Genomic DNA, 17405 nt, shown 5'->3' with positions numbered 1-17405 from the left:
TTTATTTTGTGCCAAAGCACACACAAGAACAGAAATCACAAAGGATTAAAATATATCTTTATTTTATTATTTTTTCTACATTCACAATTTTTTACAGCCTTTAAAACCGCGGTCTTTGAAGATCCACCAAAAACCGAGCAAGATGAATGCATCACTTGCTTGCAAATGCCATGATCTGCTCCTGCAGAGGAAAAAGAGACATCAACTCAGAAAGTCACTTTGAGTCACGCTTACTAAAAGCCTGTTACAAGTGCGTGGCACTGCAGGCCTCTGAAGAAGACCTGTGAACCAGCGAACTCTAAACATTTAATATGGAAGAAATGTCAATGTTAACTTTCGTGTCTCCATAGTGAACTGCCTTTACAACCGATTGGTTGTGTTGGTCTGAATCACTTAGTAGGGAATAAAGTCATTTCACATGAGTGGTCGGTAATAAAAGGGGTGTGAAAACACAAGCCAACACCGCTGTCCGCTGCCCCAGGGCCAGCCCTGCACCCCACCCACACACTTTTGGTAACACTAAATTTGGGGCTAAACTTAGATGCCATAGTAGTAGGTTCAAAACCCTGGAAATTATAGACACCGCTAAAGTAAAGCTCCGTGTAATCAGAAAAGAGGGTGGAGGGTGGGGTCAGGGTGGAGGCGGAGCTTAGGTTTGACAGGTGGTTGATATTATCGGAGAGATGGCCAGGTTCACTGGGATGTGCAGGAGGATATGTTGAGAGGTAGAAGATAGAATAGAGGGAGCTTACTTTTAGCGTTGGGAGCATGTTGGTGGCCTGCAGACCGAAAGTGCGTAGGAGAACAGCGGGAGCGGCGTTAGTGGAGTAAAGCCGTTTCATGAGGTCGATGGCAGCCATCATGGGCAGATTGTGTCGCTGGCGTTCAGTTTCAAATTCTAACAAGTGCTGTATCGCTCCTGCACAAACAAACAAAGACTGGGGGTTAAAAAAAGGAGGACATGGTTTAAGCTTGTGTATGTCTGTCATATGTTTTCTGCATTAGGTCAATACACTGGTGCTATTTTGACTTCAGGACATTTAACAGTGGAAAAAATAAACACAATATCTCATAACAGGATTTAATATATATATATTTTTTTTTAAACCAACTTACATATAGTTCTTGGCAGAATGAGCAGAAAAAAAAACCATCACATAAATGTTGCTGGAAAAGCTATTGCTTTTTATAATTTAGATCAACATCATGCGTTTGAGTTGGGGCTATGGAAAAGAGCTTAGGGGAAACCACTGAGCTATGGTTTGCAGCGCTTGTGTCTGTTTAGGGTTCTCACTGACCCAGGTCCTTCCCGTCAAAGGCTGCCTGGCTCAGGAGCCGTGTGAGGCAAGCCACATCCCCAAAGCCTAGGTTGGCTCCCTGACCCGCCAGAGGATGGACACGATGGGCTGCATCCCTGCAAAGACAAACATATCCCTCTCTGTTCATATGCATTCCACTCACAATCTGCTATTTCATGCACAGTGCAAGATACAAGTGTCATTCCCTTACATGTGAAGGAAACAATGTTCTCAAAAGTACTCAAATCTTTCACTTAAGTAGCAAAACCACAATGTAAAAACACTCCTATTAGAAGTCAAAGTCCTGCTTTTAAACTCTTACTTAAATAAAAAGCATGCAAGTATTAGCATCAAACATACTTAAAGTACCAAAAGTAAAACATATTTATTATGCAGAATGGCCTGAGTTCAGAATATTATAATTATATCACTGGATTATAATTAGTGATGCAATAATGTGCAAGCATCAACAATGTAAAGTAACTATTAACTCAAGGTATATGTATTGAGGGCAGAAGTATAAAGTAGCATAAAATAAAAAAGACTTGAGTACAATTCTGAGGTACTTGCACTTTACTTAAGTACAGTACTTGAGTAAATGTACTAAGTTACATTCCTACATTGAGTAAAACATAAATTGAAGCACAGTGATCAGCTCAGACGCCTGCTTAATAATCATTTTAAGACTTTTTCAAAAGGTATCTTCTCTGATAAAACGTGGAAATGTTCATGTGCAGGCCATTACTTTCATTATGACTATCTTACCCAATGAGAGCTACGCGGTGCCTGATGTACTCCGATGCATGACCGATGCCCAGAGGAAACATGACCCTGGACTTTGGGCCGATCCCTGCCACACTCGGGGGAAGCTGTCGAGGTGAACCTGCAGACGGCATGATAACCGACAGGGCGCCGCGGAACAGAGAGCCAGCCGTCTCAATCAGCTCCGACTGGTTCTCATTATTCCACTGTTAGTACACAGACGGGCAAGAAGACAGAGACATGTTCACACGGAATGAAAAACAACCAGAAGAGAGAAAACAGACATTATCCCTTTGAGTGGACAAAGAAATTAGCTGACATAGGAGCAAAGCTGAACTCCAGGCCAGCGAAAGTGCTCTTTTTCCCCTCCCTAACTAACTGGTTTGGCAGGGCTTCGGGAGCTGGGCTAATTAAAAGAAGATGCTGGCCAGGCTATGCAGTTGAATTAGCTCTGTTTGAAAAACATTCCATGCAGTAATGGTCGACACTGGCAGACCACAGGTTTAATTAGCAAACCAGGCCTGAAACCAAACGTGACTCAACCGTGGTGACCCCGTCCATCAGCAGGCCCAGTAAAAATAGCCAGCTTGGGAAAAAGGAGTTTCTCCAAACATAAGAAAAATGGATAGGTATAGCATTCCCTTAGTGAAATATTAGAATTGTATAAAGTTTGGACAAAAACAATGACAGCATTGTTTGTATGAGTCACAGAAAAACAACTCAACACTTGAGTGAGTGTATGGAGAACCCCACTGCACACAAATACAGAAGTGTTGCGACATCTTCCAGACTCGCGTGAACTCTGACTGCGAATACAAACTCAGCAGTTTAGTGGTTAGAGCAAGACTCACAAAGGCAGAGTTGATAGCGTCGACAAAGCTCTCCTCATCCAGCTCCAGCAGCTCATCTGCCAGCCGATGGCTGGTCGACCACACCAGAGAGCTCTCCGTGTCCGACAGCTGCAGTGCACAGAGCAGAGTCTTTGAAGCTTTATCAAATACATATGGGACACACGGACACTTTGAAAAGAACAAAAATACTGCAGTAAATAATGCAGATATATTACCGGCAACATTGCAATGGGTCCTGTTGGGAGGAACCTCTGCCATGCGACATTGTTCTCTGTGGGCTGTCCAACACATAAATCAGATTAAATTAAATATTACACTGAAGTATTGTGGCATTGCATTGTATGGCATACGTTTTCTAATTAGATATGTTGCACATAAAAACAAGATATTGCAAAGGGTGCTTCTAGATGGGTGTGTTCTCAGATGTGACATTCAAATTACTATCATAATAAAAACATTACACAGTAAATTCACTCAGTTAACATCCAACAATGTGTACAAATTATAAATACAGTTTGCGGGGAGCATGTGTTGAATGTTCACCTCCGATAGGTGCAGCACAGCGACCACAGCAGACTGGTCATAATTCCACTTGACTGTGGGTATCCCCAGTGCCTGCCGAACCATTGAGTTTGGTCCATCTGCACCTATCTGAAAAACAAACGAGTTAAAAGGGAATCAGTAAAACAAAAACCCAACAGCAGATGAATAATTACAGTTTGTGATGGTGTAATCAAACTGACCAACAGCTTTGTCTGAACCGTCTCTCCGCTGGCCAACGCGACCTTGACCCACGGGATGGAGTTTGCCGACTGGTGGGGCATGGGCCACGCATACTTCACCACCTTGGACCTGTACCGAACTTGCACGTTATCTGACAGACAACAAGAACATAAAACTGGTGACTACAAAGGCAGCAGAAAAGAAAAAAAAGGAGTGGTTCTTAAAATAAAATGGCAACTGGTGTGACTCTCTCACAACAAAGGGATTAATCTTGGGCCCTGTGTATGTATCATCACACTAAATCAGTGCTTTGCTACTTTCTCCGTCAAAACGAGAGTTTGCTTTCCCTGCAGCCAAAGCAGTGGAAGATCTATAAACCACTTCATAAAACATCTCTGGTTTTCCTCCCTGGCACATAGTAGCTGCACAAGTTTACAGTTCACAATCTTCTTAATGGTCTTGGCCTGCCACATTGCCTTAACTAATAGTGTTTATCTACAAAAACCCCACGCCACACTTTGCACATGCTGCCTGCTTGTTGTATTTTGCACTCTTCCTAAAATATCAGCAGCTGGAAAACCCGAACATGAAAGGCTCCCGAAGCTCAGCTGGCTCATGCCGACTTGGAGCGGGACCCGTCCACAGATCGGCTACTAGTTCCCGAACACTAATGTCAAATATGGTTTTCCAGCGATTGAAGAGCGGAGATTCACTGAAACCAGCTTTCGTGGCGCACACTTTTCATATACTGTATCTTGAACATAACAACACCACGGATACAATGAGAGGAGAGAGAGAGAAGCGGACAAACGGGAAGGCACATGAGGCAAAAAATGTGCCGCAACCACACATCCGTTGTTTGGGGCAAAATGTTTAAAAAAACTGTTTTATAAATATGCCACTTTAACTGTCAAGCACATAGCAGAGCAGAGTTTTATTTGCGAACCTCACAAAAGTTGGTCTAATGTCAACAGCAATACGGCAATATAAGCTGTCAGCGCTTTAGTGTCATAAGAGGTGGCAAAGCAGCTTTAAATAGGTCACTGGATCATTTCACGTGTCCTCAGAGGGTGCCGGGCCCTGCAGTTCCCAAAATGTGAGGGTTTGATTGAAATTGCAAAAACATGAGCTGCTCCAAACTTGTCTTTAAAAACAGTCACCGGGAGAGAGTACAAATAAACAAAACGTGGGGACAGGATGGGATAAATGTGGCGGCATTAGCTGCCAGACAGGAATCAAGAGGCCTTACAGAGCACTGCTGCTTACTGTGTGGGGCTTCATGTTTTAATCATAAAATGCTGTGCTTACCGGACAGACTGTCCAGCTGTTTAGTGAGTGCAGCCACAATGATGTCGTTCTCCACGATGTATGCCATCTCATCCTGTAGGTCGTCCTTATCGAATGTGATCAGGGCATCTGAGCAGGCATCCCAAACCTAAATGAGAGACTCATTATGCCTGCGGTCTACAAGTCTATCCTTAAATGCATCCCCTCTCCCTATATATAGCTGGGCAGAGAAGTGGTGCTTCGTTGAGCTGAACACATCAAAGTTGCTAACTGCTGTCAGAGGTTGGCACAGCCTACATACATCAAACCCAGAGAGATGAGGGTCACCAACACCCCTCTGGTCGGCTGCCTTCAGCTTAATGGAGCTCTCTGAGGCGGCGGACCAAATGACATTTTGTGATGTGGATCTTTGCAAACATTTTCTTGGAAACACAAATAACAAATGACATGTTTGTGAACATAAAGAGTGAGCCAATATTTATCCGCAACCGAAAGCGGCAGAATGAGATATAGTTTTAGGTTACTGTAATTCCAACCCTGAAAGTACTGTTTGAGTTAAACGTGAGGGGGTGAAAAGTGTTTGTACAAGGTTAATCCTCCCCTGGGTTGTAACTATGGTGACAAAACCCCTCATTCTGCAGTAATATGCTGCAGCACTACTTTTTTCCAACTTGCCATAAAGTAGGGGGATATACCCTACACAAAACCACTAATGGCAGTGGGTTTGCAACTTGTGATAAGTGGTTAGGAAGAAAGATTTACTGAGACCAGCCCAAAAATGGTTTTGGTTTTGTTTAATGCGGGGTGAAATGATGCAGCGTTGGGGTAGAATCAGTTACTACATACTTCAAGATTTAAACAATACACTTCCTTGCAACTTTATAGAGGAAAAAGTGTGGGGGAAATGACACCTTAATGGCAAAAACTCTGTTTGCCTTCTGTTTCAAATCAGAACCCTCAATGCTTACTTTTTTACTGCATGGAAATAATGTTATTTAGAGCTGATCTGCAGTACATACTTTCCAGAGAAATGTATACGGCTGAGATTCAATCGGCAAAACAAGCCAAAGCAGTGGTAGCAGAGTGAAGGTATAATGGGAGAGGTATACTACCATAATCACTGTAAGGCACTGCATGATGACATCTTAGGCCCAGAGAGAAACCCTGCGGCCGGGTGTTTGGTACACACCGACCACATCTTACAGGAGTGACTGAGCCTGCACCCACAGCCGTAAAGCGGGTTCACTCTGCAGCAAACAACCGCTCTCCTAATCTTTCATCTTCTTCCCGTTGTTCACATGAATCTTTGTAATTATAAGATGTGGGGAAAGACTACCAATTTGGAAACGTCTAAATAATTTATCCTTCATAGAAAACATGGCTTTAATAAATAAATCTTGCATGGTCAAAGAGCCATCCAGTACTTTGAACATGCCAGGAAATGGCCAATATTATTTTTTTATAAATATACCTTGTTTTCTTTGGCATTCTTTGTGCCATGGATCCTGCCAAGCTACTGGAAACTAAAGGCATAAATTACACACAGGAATGAACAAAATGCATGTTACATGAAACCCCTGCTTCTAGACATTCTTATGTGAACAATTTCATACCATATACATGATTATATGATACAGTATTGTGTTGCTTGTTCATTAAGCTGAATGACTGAGGAGAAGCCGACTGTCACAGATTCCCCCCCCCCACAAATTGTATGGTGCTGTGATTGATGGATGACAGAAATACATACAGTATCTCTTTGAACTAGAAAATCTGGAGGACATATGAAGAAAAACTCAATTTGTGTAACAGAAATTTTTTGGGAGATGCTCCGTGCAGTAAACTCTAGTTATTTTGGTTTGTCTTGAAATGATACTTTTCTGAACATTTGGCAGTACAATGGCAGTTACTGTACACAGATTTAAAAAATGCAACTTAATGTAGTGAGCAGAAGATCAACATACCTGCATCTTTTTATAGGGCTTGCACCTCATCTGTGTGACGTAATCCCATACTCCAATACCTGTGTGCGCACAAACACATTTCAAAACCATTACAATACTTATTTAATGTAACAATGTATGGCTACGTAATACACATAATCGTAATTAGTCAAAAGATGAATTGAGTGATTTTTAACAGACATAAGTGGAAGTCAAGTGCATGTTTAAATAATGTGCAGAGTAGAAAGAAATTGGTCCAATTTATCTTTGTGGTCCGGGTCAAGCCTTAGCTGAACTGAGCAGGTTTTAGCAACACTGTGACCAATAACCAGGTGCACATCTAGTAATGTGGATGTGTTTTCCTCTATTCATTAAGCTCATTAAGTTAAATTCAGTTAAAGAACATCCATATAAAAAAGTCTTAAAAGTGGTAGTGGGCAATATCTTATGCAATTACATTAAAAACAATAACATAAGTCATTTAAAACACCATTAAAAGTTACTGTAAAGTCAGTGTGGCCAAGTCAGAAAATGTTGTAAAGGCAGTGTTCCATACCCTTGAGACAAGTTCTTGCCTTTTACTGTTTGCACAGGTGTCACTGATGGCAATGAGGTCACAGCCAAGCACAATGTTTAAAAAAAATAAAAAAATAACCTTGCTTCGCACCACTGCATCCATATCAAATTCTCTATTGACATTTCAGTGTCAAAGTCTCTGATCAGATAAAAGGGCTAAACACTGGAAAGTCATTAAATGGCACATAAATAATGCAAGAGAGCAAAATGAAAGTTATTTGAGATGTAAAGCAAAGCTTTAGCCCGTCTGTCTCTCACTGGCACTAAAACTACCATTGTGCATTGAAATGAAAAATCTACTGGGGAAATATTGTGATTATTGCACAAATGATGTAGCACAAAAAGAACTACTGCATATTATTATTATCCCCCTGTGTTGAACGATGACAATAAATGAACCTTGAACATTTAAGACCTGAATCAAGAATCAGTCATTTAGCCAAATGATTATTATAATCCTTTTTGAGACATTTTGAACTGGATTTGTTTTTGTTTTTTTGGGGTAGGTGAGAAAATAACAATCAATCTGAACACTGCCAAACATTTAAATATCATATGGTTCATTGGTGAGAAGTACAAGTGTAAAACAGTGAAGTCAGACTGATGGTCGTGTTCAGCTATTTTTAATGGATTCTAGATCCGAGGTGGCAGACTCAGGACATAGAACATGTTTCACAGACGAGTCCATCAAGCCCTGGGAGGAACAAATAAGGTCAAATATGATCCCTGCTAAGCTTGGGCGACCGGACAGTGACTGATCCCTTGCTTACCTTGTGGGAGCTATTTAGCTTCTCACAGGAAGGGAGGTAATCGCCACTGAAATACCTTTTTGATTTATTTTCTTTCTTTGGTGAAGTTGCCCTTTTAAATGTACAGTCTTTAAACAAGAACACAAATACAACCCACGTTACAAACAATTTGACAGTAATATTTTTGTGTGCCAGGTTGTATAAGTGTATACTGTACCACTGAGGAAGGTGGCAGAGCCTGGACTGATGGAGCTAACTCTGGTGCTGTAGTTGTCTGGGACCTTGTCCATCACTTTCTTGTTGCCTGCTTCAAGCAGAAGAATCTTCTTACCCACCAAGTTGGGATCCATGCCTGTCAAAAATCATGAATAATAATGGCAGCACATATATAAGATTGAGTCTCAGCAGTGTTAGCTAGTTGCTACAGTAAAAACTAAAAATAATCTTGTGGTGAAGCTGTGTGTTTAGGTATTTCTAGTATGATCAAATTGTTTTTTTCCCTCATTACATCATATCTGGTTCTATGGGTTTATCTAAAAAGATGCAAGCTTGCGTGAACAAGGACAGCTCTTGATTATACTACTTTTTAATTTAAATGGTTTGAGGTCACACGCCAGTATGTGGCACTCACCCAGGGAACACGCCATTGCAGATCCAACCAGTCCTCCCCCGGATATAATAACATCATAAACCTCATTCTTGCCAGAATCGTCCCCATGTTCTGCACACACTAGTCCTCGGCTGGTGATTTTTATAGCAGATACATGCTTTTCTGCAATAAAACACCGGCCAAGTCCGTTTAAGGCCAGCGTTGCCCTTGTGAGTTTGTGCATGTTTCTGTCTTCACTCTGCCTTCATATGGGACGAGCCCCGCATTAAACAGGCGGAACTTTGAATTCCGGATACTTTCATACGACAGTCAGACAGACGGTCCCCCTTGAATGTGTCCTAATAACGGCAGCTGTGGCTGTGTCCCTTCTCCTATAATCCAGCCATGATTGTGTTGACAAGCGCTCCAAAAGAAGTAGTTCCGGGTTTCGTGTCCAATCACAGAGGACGTATTTCTCGTTGACGTCGCGACTGAACGTCGTTGTTGCTGCTTCTGTCCACAAACAGTGCTAATGCTACCAAAACTGAGGACTCAGTGTAAAATAAGATACTTTCGTTCCAGGTGTAGTTAATACTCGTTGTTATAAGTTTTATTTCATCAACAGAACTCATTATCTTACCGTATAAGCTGCAGCTGATATAGTCAGCGGAGATATAGTTTAGCTAAATTACGTTTGGAAGACGACGCCGAGAAAACACTTCCTAAAACTCGTCTTTTACCAGGTTAGCGGCTCATTATTACTTTAATTTCCTTTATCATGTTTTAAATGGCAGGAAATAAAAAATAGATTTGTATTTAGGTGTAATAGTAAATAGATATAGAAGCTTAGCTTAGCTAAAGCTAAATACATGTCCCTAAATCGACATTAAGCAAACCTACATTGAGAGCGCAGAGGTCTGGTTACCAAGGTAACCCATTGACACACACACACACACTGGAGCATGCGCATGAGGAGTTGACAGCAAGTTTGATTTGTGTATCTTTTTATACAAAGACATTACATTTATAATGATATAAAAATCGGACAAAAGCACATTTTCATGATATAAAATTTTAACTGCAACTAACAGTTATTTCATTATAGATGCAATATTTTGATGCATTGGTTTAGAAAATGTAAGAGAATAGTAAAACATGTCCATCACAGTTTCATAGAGCCAGCTGTGACATATTTGAAATGCATGTGTCGTTCTACCAATGGTCCAAACCCAAATATATAAAATCATAAAAACATTTCTACTAATAAACTTTAATATATTTACATTTGAGAAGCTGGATCCAGAGACCTTTGTTTAAAAATGACATAAATTATCAAAAGTGTTGGCAGTACATGTTTTGTTTACCAGCCAATCAATTAGTTGACTAATCATTACATCTCTATTTAAAATGTTGTCCAACTGTGCAATATAAGAACGTGCACAGACATTGAATAATCAGTCAATGAAAACTTTGTGAATAATGTTTATGAAAGTTTTCTGTCATGGTATTTGTGTGTGTTTGAATGTCTCTGCACACGTCTTAAAAGGTTATTGAAAGTATTGGCAGAACATTTATGTTATTGTTCTTCTCCCTTCTTATTTCCGATCACAGAATGTTTCTTATTTTGTCACAGATCACATCTTAATATTTTGTTTAAAATGGAATTGAATGAAATAACAAGATTGTTGTCAGTTAACATTCCTTAATACACAAATATAGGAATTGATTAAGCATTTCAGCACTAACTCAAAACAGAATAACTTTTTGTTCACAGGAATAAAAAACCTTTCACAGCTTTCTTTCGTGTCACAGGTCAGAGAAATATGCCTAAGCTGGAGACTTTGCTGGAAGATGGCCTCAGATCAGAGTTAATGCTCAAGCAGCAGCTGAAGGTGCTGAGTGAGGCCCTCAGGCAGCAGCTGCAGGAGACCGAGAAGAGACAGAAAGAGGAGCTTGAGAGGAGGATTCATCAGAACTCTTTACTGTCAACAGATGTCGACCGAGAGTCCGGTGATATAATTGAACTGAAGCATCAGGCCAAGTCGGTTTCCTCAAATGTCTTTCATGTTTTCTCATAATTATAACATATCTATCTTCTTAAATATATGAACTGTTTTTTTTCAGATATGTGGGAATGAGGAGATCCACCTCTACATCTGCCCTGGCCTCAGACAAAGAGACTTTGAAGCATCCCAGACAATCATTTTCTCCACCCAGGGTGTCTTCAAACTGGAAGAACTGTTCAGTCAGGGTTTCCACGCTGACTCCTGCTGGGACTCGACAGTGTGGGCGGTCTATTTTATCTAGAACAACACAGGTAATCAAAGAGGAAGAGGCTGAGGCTGAGTGTCAGAGGAAGTTCTGCGCTCTCCCAGTGCCCAACCATGTCATTCAGCCCCTCTATCAGGAGATGATGGAGCTGAGAGAGAAGGAGAGGAGGCAGGGCCATGAGCAGAGGAGGGACTTTTTGCTCTCCATTCAAAGACCTTTCAGCTTCCAGGAGAAAGAACAGGAGAAAAGGGAGAAGCTGATAGAAATGTTAAAACAAGTCTCACATGATCAGAAAAACAAGGCTGCTACTGTTAGGAAACCTCCTCACAAAGATGTAAAAGACTTGTCAGATTCTGAGCTGAAAGGTGGGTTTCATTTGGCATAATAGTTGGAATCGATGTGTAAATATGGAGAGATCAGATTCTTTGTAACACAACTTTAGGTGTCACTTCACAGACTGCCATCTTAGAACAGTATATAGGCCACTGGTTCCCAAATCAATTTAGCTTGTGACCTTTTATAGTTAAGTGATGTTTCTTTCTCAGACCTTTAAAGTGTTAGGATGCCTGAATAGGTACAACTCACTTTCACTTCACAAGAAAGAAAATATTTTCTTCCCAACTTGTTAATTGTTGCCCAAACCTTCAGATTTATCTCGGATCCTTGACACGTTGGAAACCATTGGTATAGTCAATAGATATAAGATTTGTAATGATTTACAAAGTTCATAGTATACAGCAGCTTATGTGCTGTAGAAACAAGACTTCCTGATAAACTTTAGACAATATCACATATACATGTTATTGTTTTCTAGTTATGTTGTGTTCCTGAAATTCATTTTTAAATTGTATATAATGTCCTGAGATTTCACAAAGGAGTTCCTAACAATGTGCTTTTACATTTGCTTTTTTTAAATTCATAGTAACAGTCAACCTAAATAATATTTAAAACTGAAGGAACCTGATTCAAACCAATCAAATGTTGTCTTCTCACCAGCCTATACACAAACAAAAGCAGCAACATATATTGTATTATATTGAATTATTGAAATTCTGTGCAGACCAGGAGCTTTGCAGACAAGTCCCCACTCAGACAACAGGGCGACATGAGAGTCTTACTGTGTCAAGCAGCCTGAAACTTCGCACAGCTGAGCGCACCAGGAGAGAAAAGTTGGGCTTCCTGGATGAGAGACCCAGCTTCCAGCCTAAAATCATCCAGCGGGTCCCTGATTTCAGCAGGCTGCACAAAGCCTTGCAGACAGAGGCGCTGAGGAAAACACAGAGTAAAGATGTGATACAATGTCAGCCCTTCCATCTGAGGACATCAGCTCTCCCTGCGAGGCAAAGTAGGGTGAGCCCTGAAAAATCACAGGTAGAAGCTTTTTTTTTTTTACCACACACACACACACACACACACACACACACACACACACACACACACACACACACACACACACACACACACACACACACACACACACACACACACACACACACCTGTTTGTTCACTATAAGAATATATTAAAATGGTTTCAATGGTGTTTATTTTTAGGTTGCTATTATGCATTCATTCAGTTCAGTGCAGTTTGGTGTTACTTACTTCTTTAGTTTCTATCATTTTGAATGTCATGCTTTGATTATTTGTATGCGTTTCATTTATCTCCTGCATTATTATGGTAGGCAGGGGTCTGAGAATGAATTAACAACTTCTGCAAAAATATAACATCAATAACATGTGAAGAATTATGCCTTGAAGAGCCGGTGTCTCTCGAGGGATTACATAAGAAGACATCCAGGACTCCAACGCACCAGGCCCAGATGGCTTCACATTTTAGTTTTACATTACTCTGTTTGATGCATGGCTCGAGACGCATCCACCCACCACTTTGTCATACTCTTCTCTTTTTTTAATTAAATGTTAATGTCTAATGTTGTAGATGACAAATTGATTAACTGAATCCCTGCTCGTTAAAAAAAGATCCACATCACTATGATTGCATCAAATGTGCAATAACTGGGCTAATATCAACAGAACAATAAGAACACTTTTTGCCAACTGTACAATACTTGTGTGTTCCTGTGTTCCCGCAACAGTGTGGAGCGTTTCATAAAATGTGACAAATGACTTTGACCTGGTCACATATGACTCTGTTTTCTGTGTCCTTGTTTGATGGTAAAAGATTTATTGCATGGGTTTAGTTCTTCTGTGGCTTATGTGTTATATTTTGAGCCCGTTCAGACCAGTCTCCTCAGTTGTGGAACTGTAAAGCTATTTAAAATATGTACAGTGGGCCCTCTTTAGAGAGGGGATATTCCCGTCCTTACAAAGTATTTTAAACTCTCACCACCTCATCCTTTATCAAGTTTAACTCGAGCCCCATTTCATTGAATAAGAATAACAGTAATTTACAAACAGAAAGTTCCTTCTTCTCGTCCTTTAATATATTTTCTGACTTTCCCCAAAACTATACAATTAACCAGAGATCTTTTTATATGAGCCATGTCACACATCTTTGGACAAATTCCTCTGATTGAATTAATACTACATATAGATACAGTATGTTTAGCCTTGTTGTTGAAGGTGTGGCACTTAAAGAATCCACTGTAGTTACATTATTTGTAGATTTAAAAAACAACATTATTCTATGAGTAATCTCATAGACGTTCATATGTAATTTCAATCTTTGTCATTTTGTCTTTTTTCTGTGAATGTTGGTGAAGTGATTTGTATTGATTGATGTTTTGGTATTTGTTTTAGAAAAAACTGAAAATCTAATTTTTAGAAAGGAACAAAAATGAATTATTGTAATAATTCATAATAATTATTCTCCACAAATTGATAAACTACTTATGCCACTCTAATGCTGTAGATCTGATAGAAAACCTTTTATATCTGTCACAACTCACTGCTCTGATTTGGCATGCCTCCTAAAGGCCTTCATGCAGACATCTGGTTAATACGCTAATATTTATACTTTGCTGCTGTTACTACTGCACCCTGTAGTGTTTTATTTCTACGTTAATTGACACAATATGTGGTCAACAATATATCCGTTTTGATTTCAGCTGAGAAATTGTTTTACTATTTTCCTCCTTCATTTACAGGTACCAAAGATAAGTAAGCTCAGCAGAAGCAAGTCACTTGGGGCCTTAACATCACTGTCCGCAGACACACTCCCCACATACATCACAGATGCTGCGAGGAAGCGCTGCATGGCCATCAGGTGATTTTGGCATGAATTTATGATTTCTTTCGCCTTCATAGTATCTACACACTACATCATTAAATCCTCTTACATTTAGAATAACTTTTACCTTCACAGAAAGTCAATGGAGATAAGGGATAGCAAGAATCAAGAGAGTGCCGACTGGTTGAGGAAATACCAAATGAGGTCGCAGGCCATGAAGAAGACAATCACACTCCATGCCAAACTGCTGGACCCACACGGCAGCTTGAAAGAAGTGTATAATGACAAATTACAGCACCATCGGTGAGTACTGGTCAAGTGAGGTCGTTCGTTCTCCAACCTTTGCGACTCACATCACAACAACCACACTCGCCTGCCACAGTAGCTCCAACTATAATCTTCTCTTACATGAAGGGAGGCCGACCAGCAGAGGATGAGAGAGTACATGAGGGAGTTACGGGATATGAAGGCACGAGTCAGCGAACGGCCCTATCTGTTCGAACAGGTGAAGCAGGTGAGTGACAAACTGAGAAGAGCACATCACATTGTAAATGACGTGCACCTCCAGCCTAACTTTGACTTTTACTGGCAGAAAAATGCAAAGGCTCACGCAGAGCAGACCTACAGGAACAAGCTGAAGAAAGCCGGCTTAAAGGAGCAATTTGTTGAAGAAAATGGAGAAGCAGTTGAAGGAGCGTCAACTTCATCCAGATCTGTGCAGGATACAGATGAGAAATGCAGCACTGACAGTGACATTCCCAGCAGGTATGCAGAGCGAGCAAGTTTTGTTCATCCACTATGTAATACCACTGTGTCCGGTAAGATCATGAATAGCACTGGTGCTGGAGAACCAAGGACTTCTTGTGGTTTGGTCATATTACATTACATAATGTTCTGAGCTTGCCCTGCAGTCTTTCGTGAAGAAAGACAAATACCGTTGCCAAGTAAAAGTTTGATGTAATTACAATATAGCCATTTTCTAACCCAACATGTCTGATTTAGGGAAGAAAATGTAGACGACGGGAGGAAAATTGAAGATGTGGAAGAGAAGAGCGTGAAGTCCAAAGGGGAAGAAATGCCATGATCAAAAAGGTTCAGGCGGCTTATATGTTTTATGGCCTGTCCGCTAGAAAACAACACTGACCTCAAAAATGATTCATGTCCTGGCTAACTATCCGTACCGAGCATTTGGTAGTTTAGGATGTGCATGACAAAAGATCTAGACTTTCCAATCACAAATGTTAGGGATTCCTACTGGAGGAAAATACAAGTTTATACTACTGTATATGTTTTTAAGTAATTCATCTTTGATATGCTTTGAGTATATATATATATATATATATATATATATATATATATATATATATACGATGCACAAGACATGTGACAGCAGATGACAAAAATTAAGATTAGCTTTTTATTTTATGACAACAATTTTGCTAAGAATATGAACACTGTAATTTAGAAGATGATAGCACTTGGTCACGAGAATAAACAGTTCAAAAACAAAATGAGAACACCAGTTCAGACCACTTTCTCTCTAACATTAATTTGTGCTTTACCCACTCTAAATCAAGATTCTTATCATAGCCATGAAGAAAAAGATTATACTTTTACCGTGAGAAATGTTATCTGTTTGTTCTTAGTTTTATTTTGAAGTTAGATAAAACAATCAAATAAAAGTTTTTTGTTTTTTTAATCTGACAGGTCCCGTAAGGACACCAAGCGTCTGACATAGGCCTTCCTCAGATGGTTGGGTTAAAGTTCTCAGTTATTCCTACAGCCACAATGCCACCTAAATAAACAGCGCTGACTGTGCATCTACATTCACAGAGAACAGTGGTTCGCTCGGAGCCCATAGACCCACATCAAATACGTTTGTACACTTGCCTCCAGTGTAGCTTGTGCTTAGACAGCAGACTTCCAGGAATTTTTGAAATAATTTTTTAACTGACAAACCACCATGGGAATGTCTAAACATGTACGGTATATTATCATAATTAAAATGTAGTTATAGAGACCAGTACATACCATATGGTTATTTTTTTGTAGGCCAATGTGTCATGCATTGAAGCTATTGAAGGCATTGCTGGCATGAGTAATGTGTCTTGACATAAGGCTTAGTTTGAAATTTAATTTCATAGAGTCCAATATATTACATACAATTACAATTTCTTTCTGCCAGACTGATGTGCATCTCTGCGAGGTATTTAAAGCGCGTGGTTAATTTAGCACAATAAAAGATAATTAAAGTAGAAAAGCCCAAATGTTGCCACATAGTACTTATGGATGTAATAAATAATCCCTTCGTTGAGATCTCAAACATCACATGACGAAGCTTCAAGGGCTCTATCCTGTCAGGTTGTCATGGGAACAGTTTATCCCTCCCCACTCTGCCTTGTAGTCCCTCAGGAGATCGCTGCACACCTCTGATTCCCCCGGAGCCCGGCTGAAAACAAACCCAATCTCACCCAACCTGTTAGATAATATCCGAGTGAGACGCCTGTGACATCTATTTAAACAAACTGCGCTGTGTGGAATCTGAGAGAGGCAACAAACACATCTCATTTAGATTAATGAGAGGCTGAGCGCCTGGCCACCGAGTGTTATGATCAGGCTGTTTGAGGAGTGGCTCTATTTAGCAGATGAACAATATAATTCAGGTTTAGGTCTTTTATTATTCCAGCCGCTGTGAGATGTAAAAATTCCCACACATTTAATTCTGTAAATGCATCGGTTGCAACATGTAGGCAGCTTAAGAGAAGACACACCCTAAGATAGATGATATCGGCCTCAAATGGACTTCACTGTCACAATGTCAACCAATTTCAAGCTTCAAATGTTCCCTGTCTGCTTCTTTCCCCTGCCATGTGCTAACTCTGCTGACATTTCAGATCCTGCCACTCCCACCTGCCCTGCAGTAACCTCTGTGCTCCTGCTGTGCTCCATCACCTGCACACCTGTTCCCTCTTAACCATCAGCCCAGTAGGTTATATTCCGGCTCGGGCTGCACGATATGAGGAAAATATGTAATGTGATAACGTTGTTGAATATCACTACGACGATATTACTTACGATAAACAGTTATTAAAGTGCACTCAGTTCTGCCGTGCTGATCCTTTCAGTGAAACAAATTGCTTGTGAAAATAATGAAAATAAAAGGAAAATA

The 17405-nt window shown here is 40.2% G+C and overlaps 2 protein-coding genes across 3 annotated transcripts; one reads left to right on the top strand and one right to left on the bottom strand.

Annotated features, from left to right (window-relative positions):
- Window positions 1–40: 40 nt before the first annotated feature.
- coq6 (coenzyme Q6 monooxygenase) lies at window positions 41–9367 on the bottom strand. The gene is made up of 12 exons (XM_029460537.1): window positions 8821–9367; window positions 8407–8541; window positions 6886–6944; window positions 4943–5069; window positions 3655–3785; window positions 3455–3562; window positions 3127–3189; window positions 2912–3019; window positions 2064–2266; window positions 1299–1414; window positions 753–919; window positions 41–181 (listed from the first exon to the last, which is right to left on the bottom strand). The coding sequence occupies exons 1-12, from the start codon at window positions 9020–9022 to the stop codon at window positions 152–154; spliced, it is 1449 nt and encodes a 482-aa protein (XP_029316397.1). The 5' UTR covers window positions 9023–9367; the 3' UTR covers window positions 41–151.
- A 4-nt stretch (window positions 9368–9371) lies between these two features.
- fam161b (FAM161 centrosomal protein B) lies at window positions 9372–15544 on the top strand. Of its 2 annotated transcripts, XM_029460535.1 has the most exons (9): window positions 9372–9521; window positions 10591–10819; window positions 10903–11414; window positions 12110–12420; window positions 14154–14272; window positions 14372–14539; window positions 14651–14750; window positions 14829–15001; window positions 15239–15544. In XM_029460535.1, the coding sequence occupies exons 2-9, from the start codon at window positions 10602–10604 to the stop codon at window positions 15318–15320; spliced, it is 1683 nt and encodes a 560-aa protein (XP_029316395.1). In that variant the 5' UTR covers window positions 9372–9521; window positions 10591–10601; the 3' UTR covers window positions 15321–15544. The 2 variants fall into 2 exon arrangements, with proteins under 2 accessions (XP_029316395.1, XP_029316396.1); XM_029460536.1 differs by lacking the exon at window positions 9372–9521 and having other exon boundaries at window positions 9802–10819.
- The last annotated feature ends 1861 nt before the right edge of the window (window positions 15545–17405 follow it).

This window comes from Cottoperca gobio, chromosome 22, assembly GCF_900634415.1.
Source record: "Cottoperca gobio chromosome 22, fCotGob3.1, whole genome shotgun sequence".
NCBI classification, from domain to species: domain Eukaryota; kingdom Metazoa; phylum Chordata; class Actinopteri; order Perciformes; family Bovichtidae; genus Cottoperca; species Cottoperca gobio.
This window is presented reverse-complemented; position numbering and strand designations above follow the sequence as displayed.

What these genes read in the sequence shown, in the direction of transcription:
- coq6 (XM_029460537.1), bottom strand. Translation starts at nt 9,022, where the DNA reads ATGCACAAACTCACAAGGGCAACGCTGGCCTTAAACGGACTTGGCCGG. An exon ending in ACAGCTGGACAGTCTGTCCG is followed by an intron (nt 3,786 to 4,942) that starts GTAAGCACAGCA and finishes GTTGTCTGTCAG; the next exon opens with ATAACGTGCAAGTTCGGTAC. An exon ending in CTGTGCTGCACCTATCGGAG is followed by an intron (nt 3,190 to 3,454) that starts GTGAACATTCAA and finishes TGTGTTGGACAG; the next exon opens with CCCACAGAGAACAATGTCGC.
- fam161b (XM_029460535.1), top strand. Translation starts at nt 10,602, where the DNA reads ATGCCTAAGCTGGAGACTTTGCTGGAAGATGGCCTCAGATCAGAGTTA. An exon ending in AAGCGCTGCATGGCCATCAG is followed by an intron (nt 14,273 to 14,371) that starts GTGATTTTGGCA and finishes TTACCTTCACAG; the next exon opens with AAAGTCAATGGAGATAAGGG. An exon ending in TGTTCGAACAGGTGAAGCAG is followed by an intron (nt 14,751 to 14,828) that starts GTGAGTGACAAA and finishes TTTTACTGGCAG; the next exon opens with AAAAATGCAAAGGCTCACGC.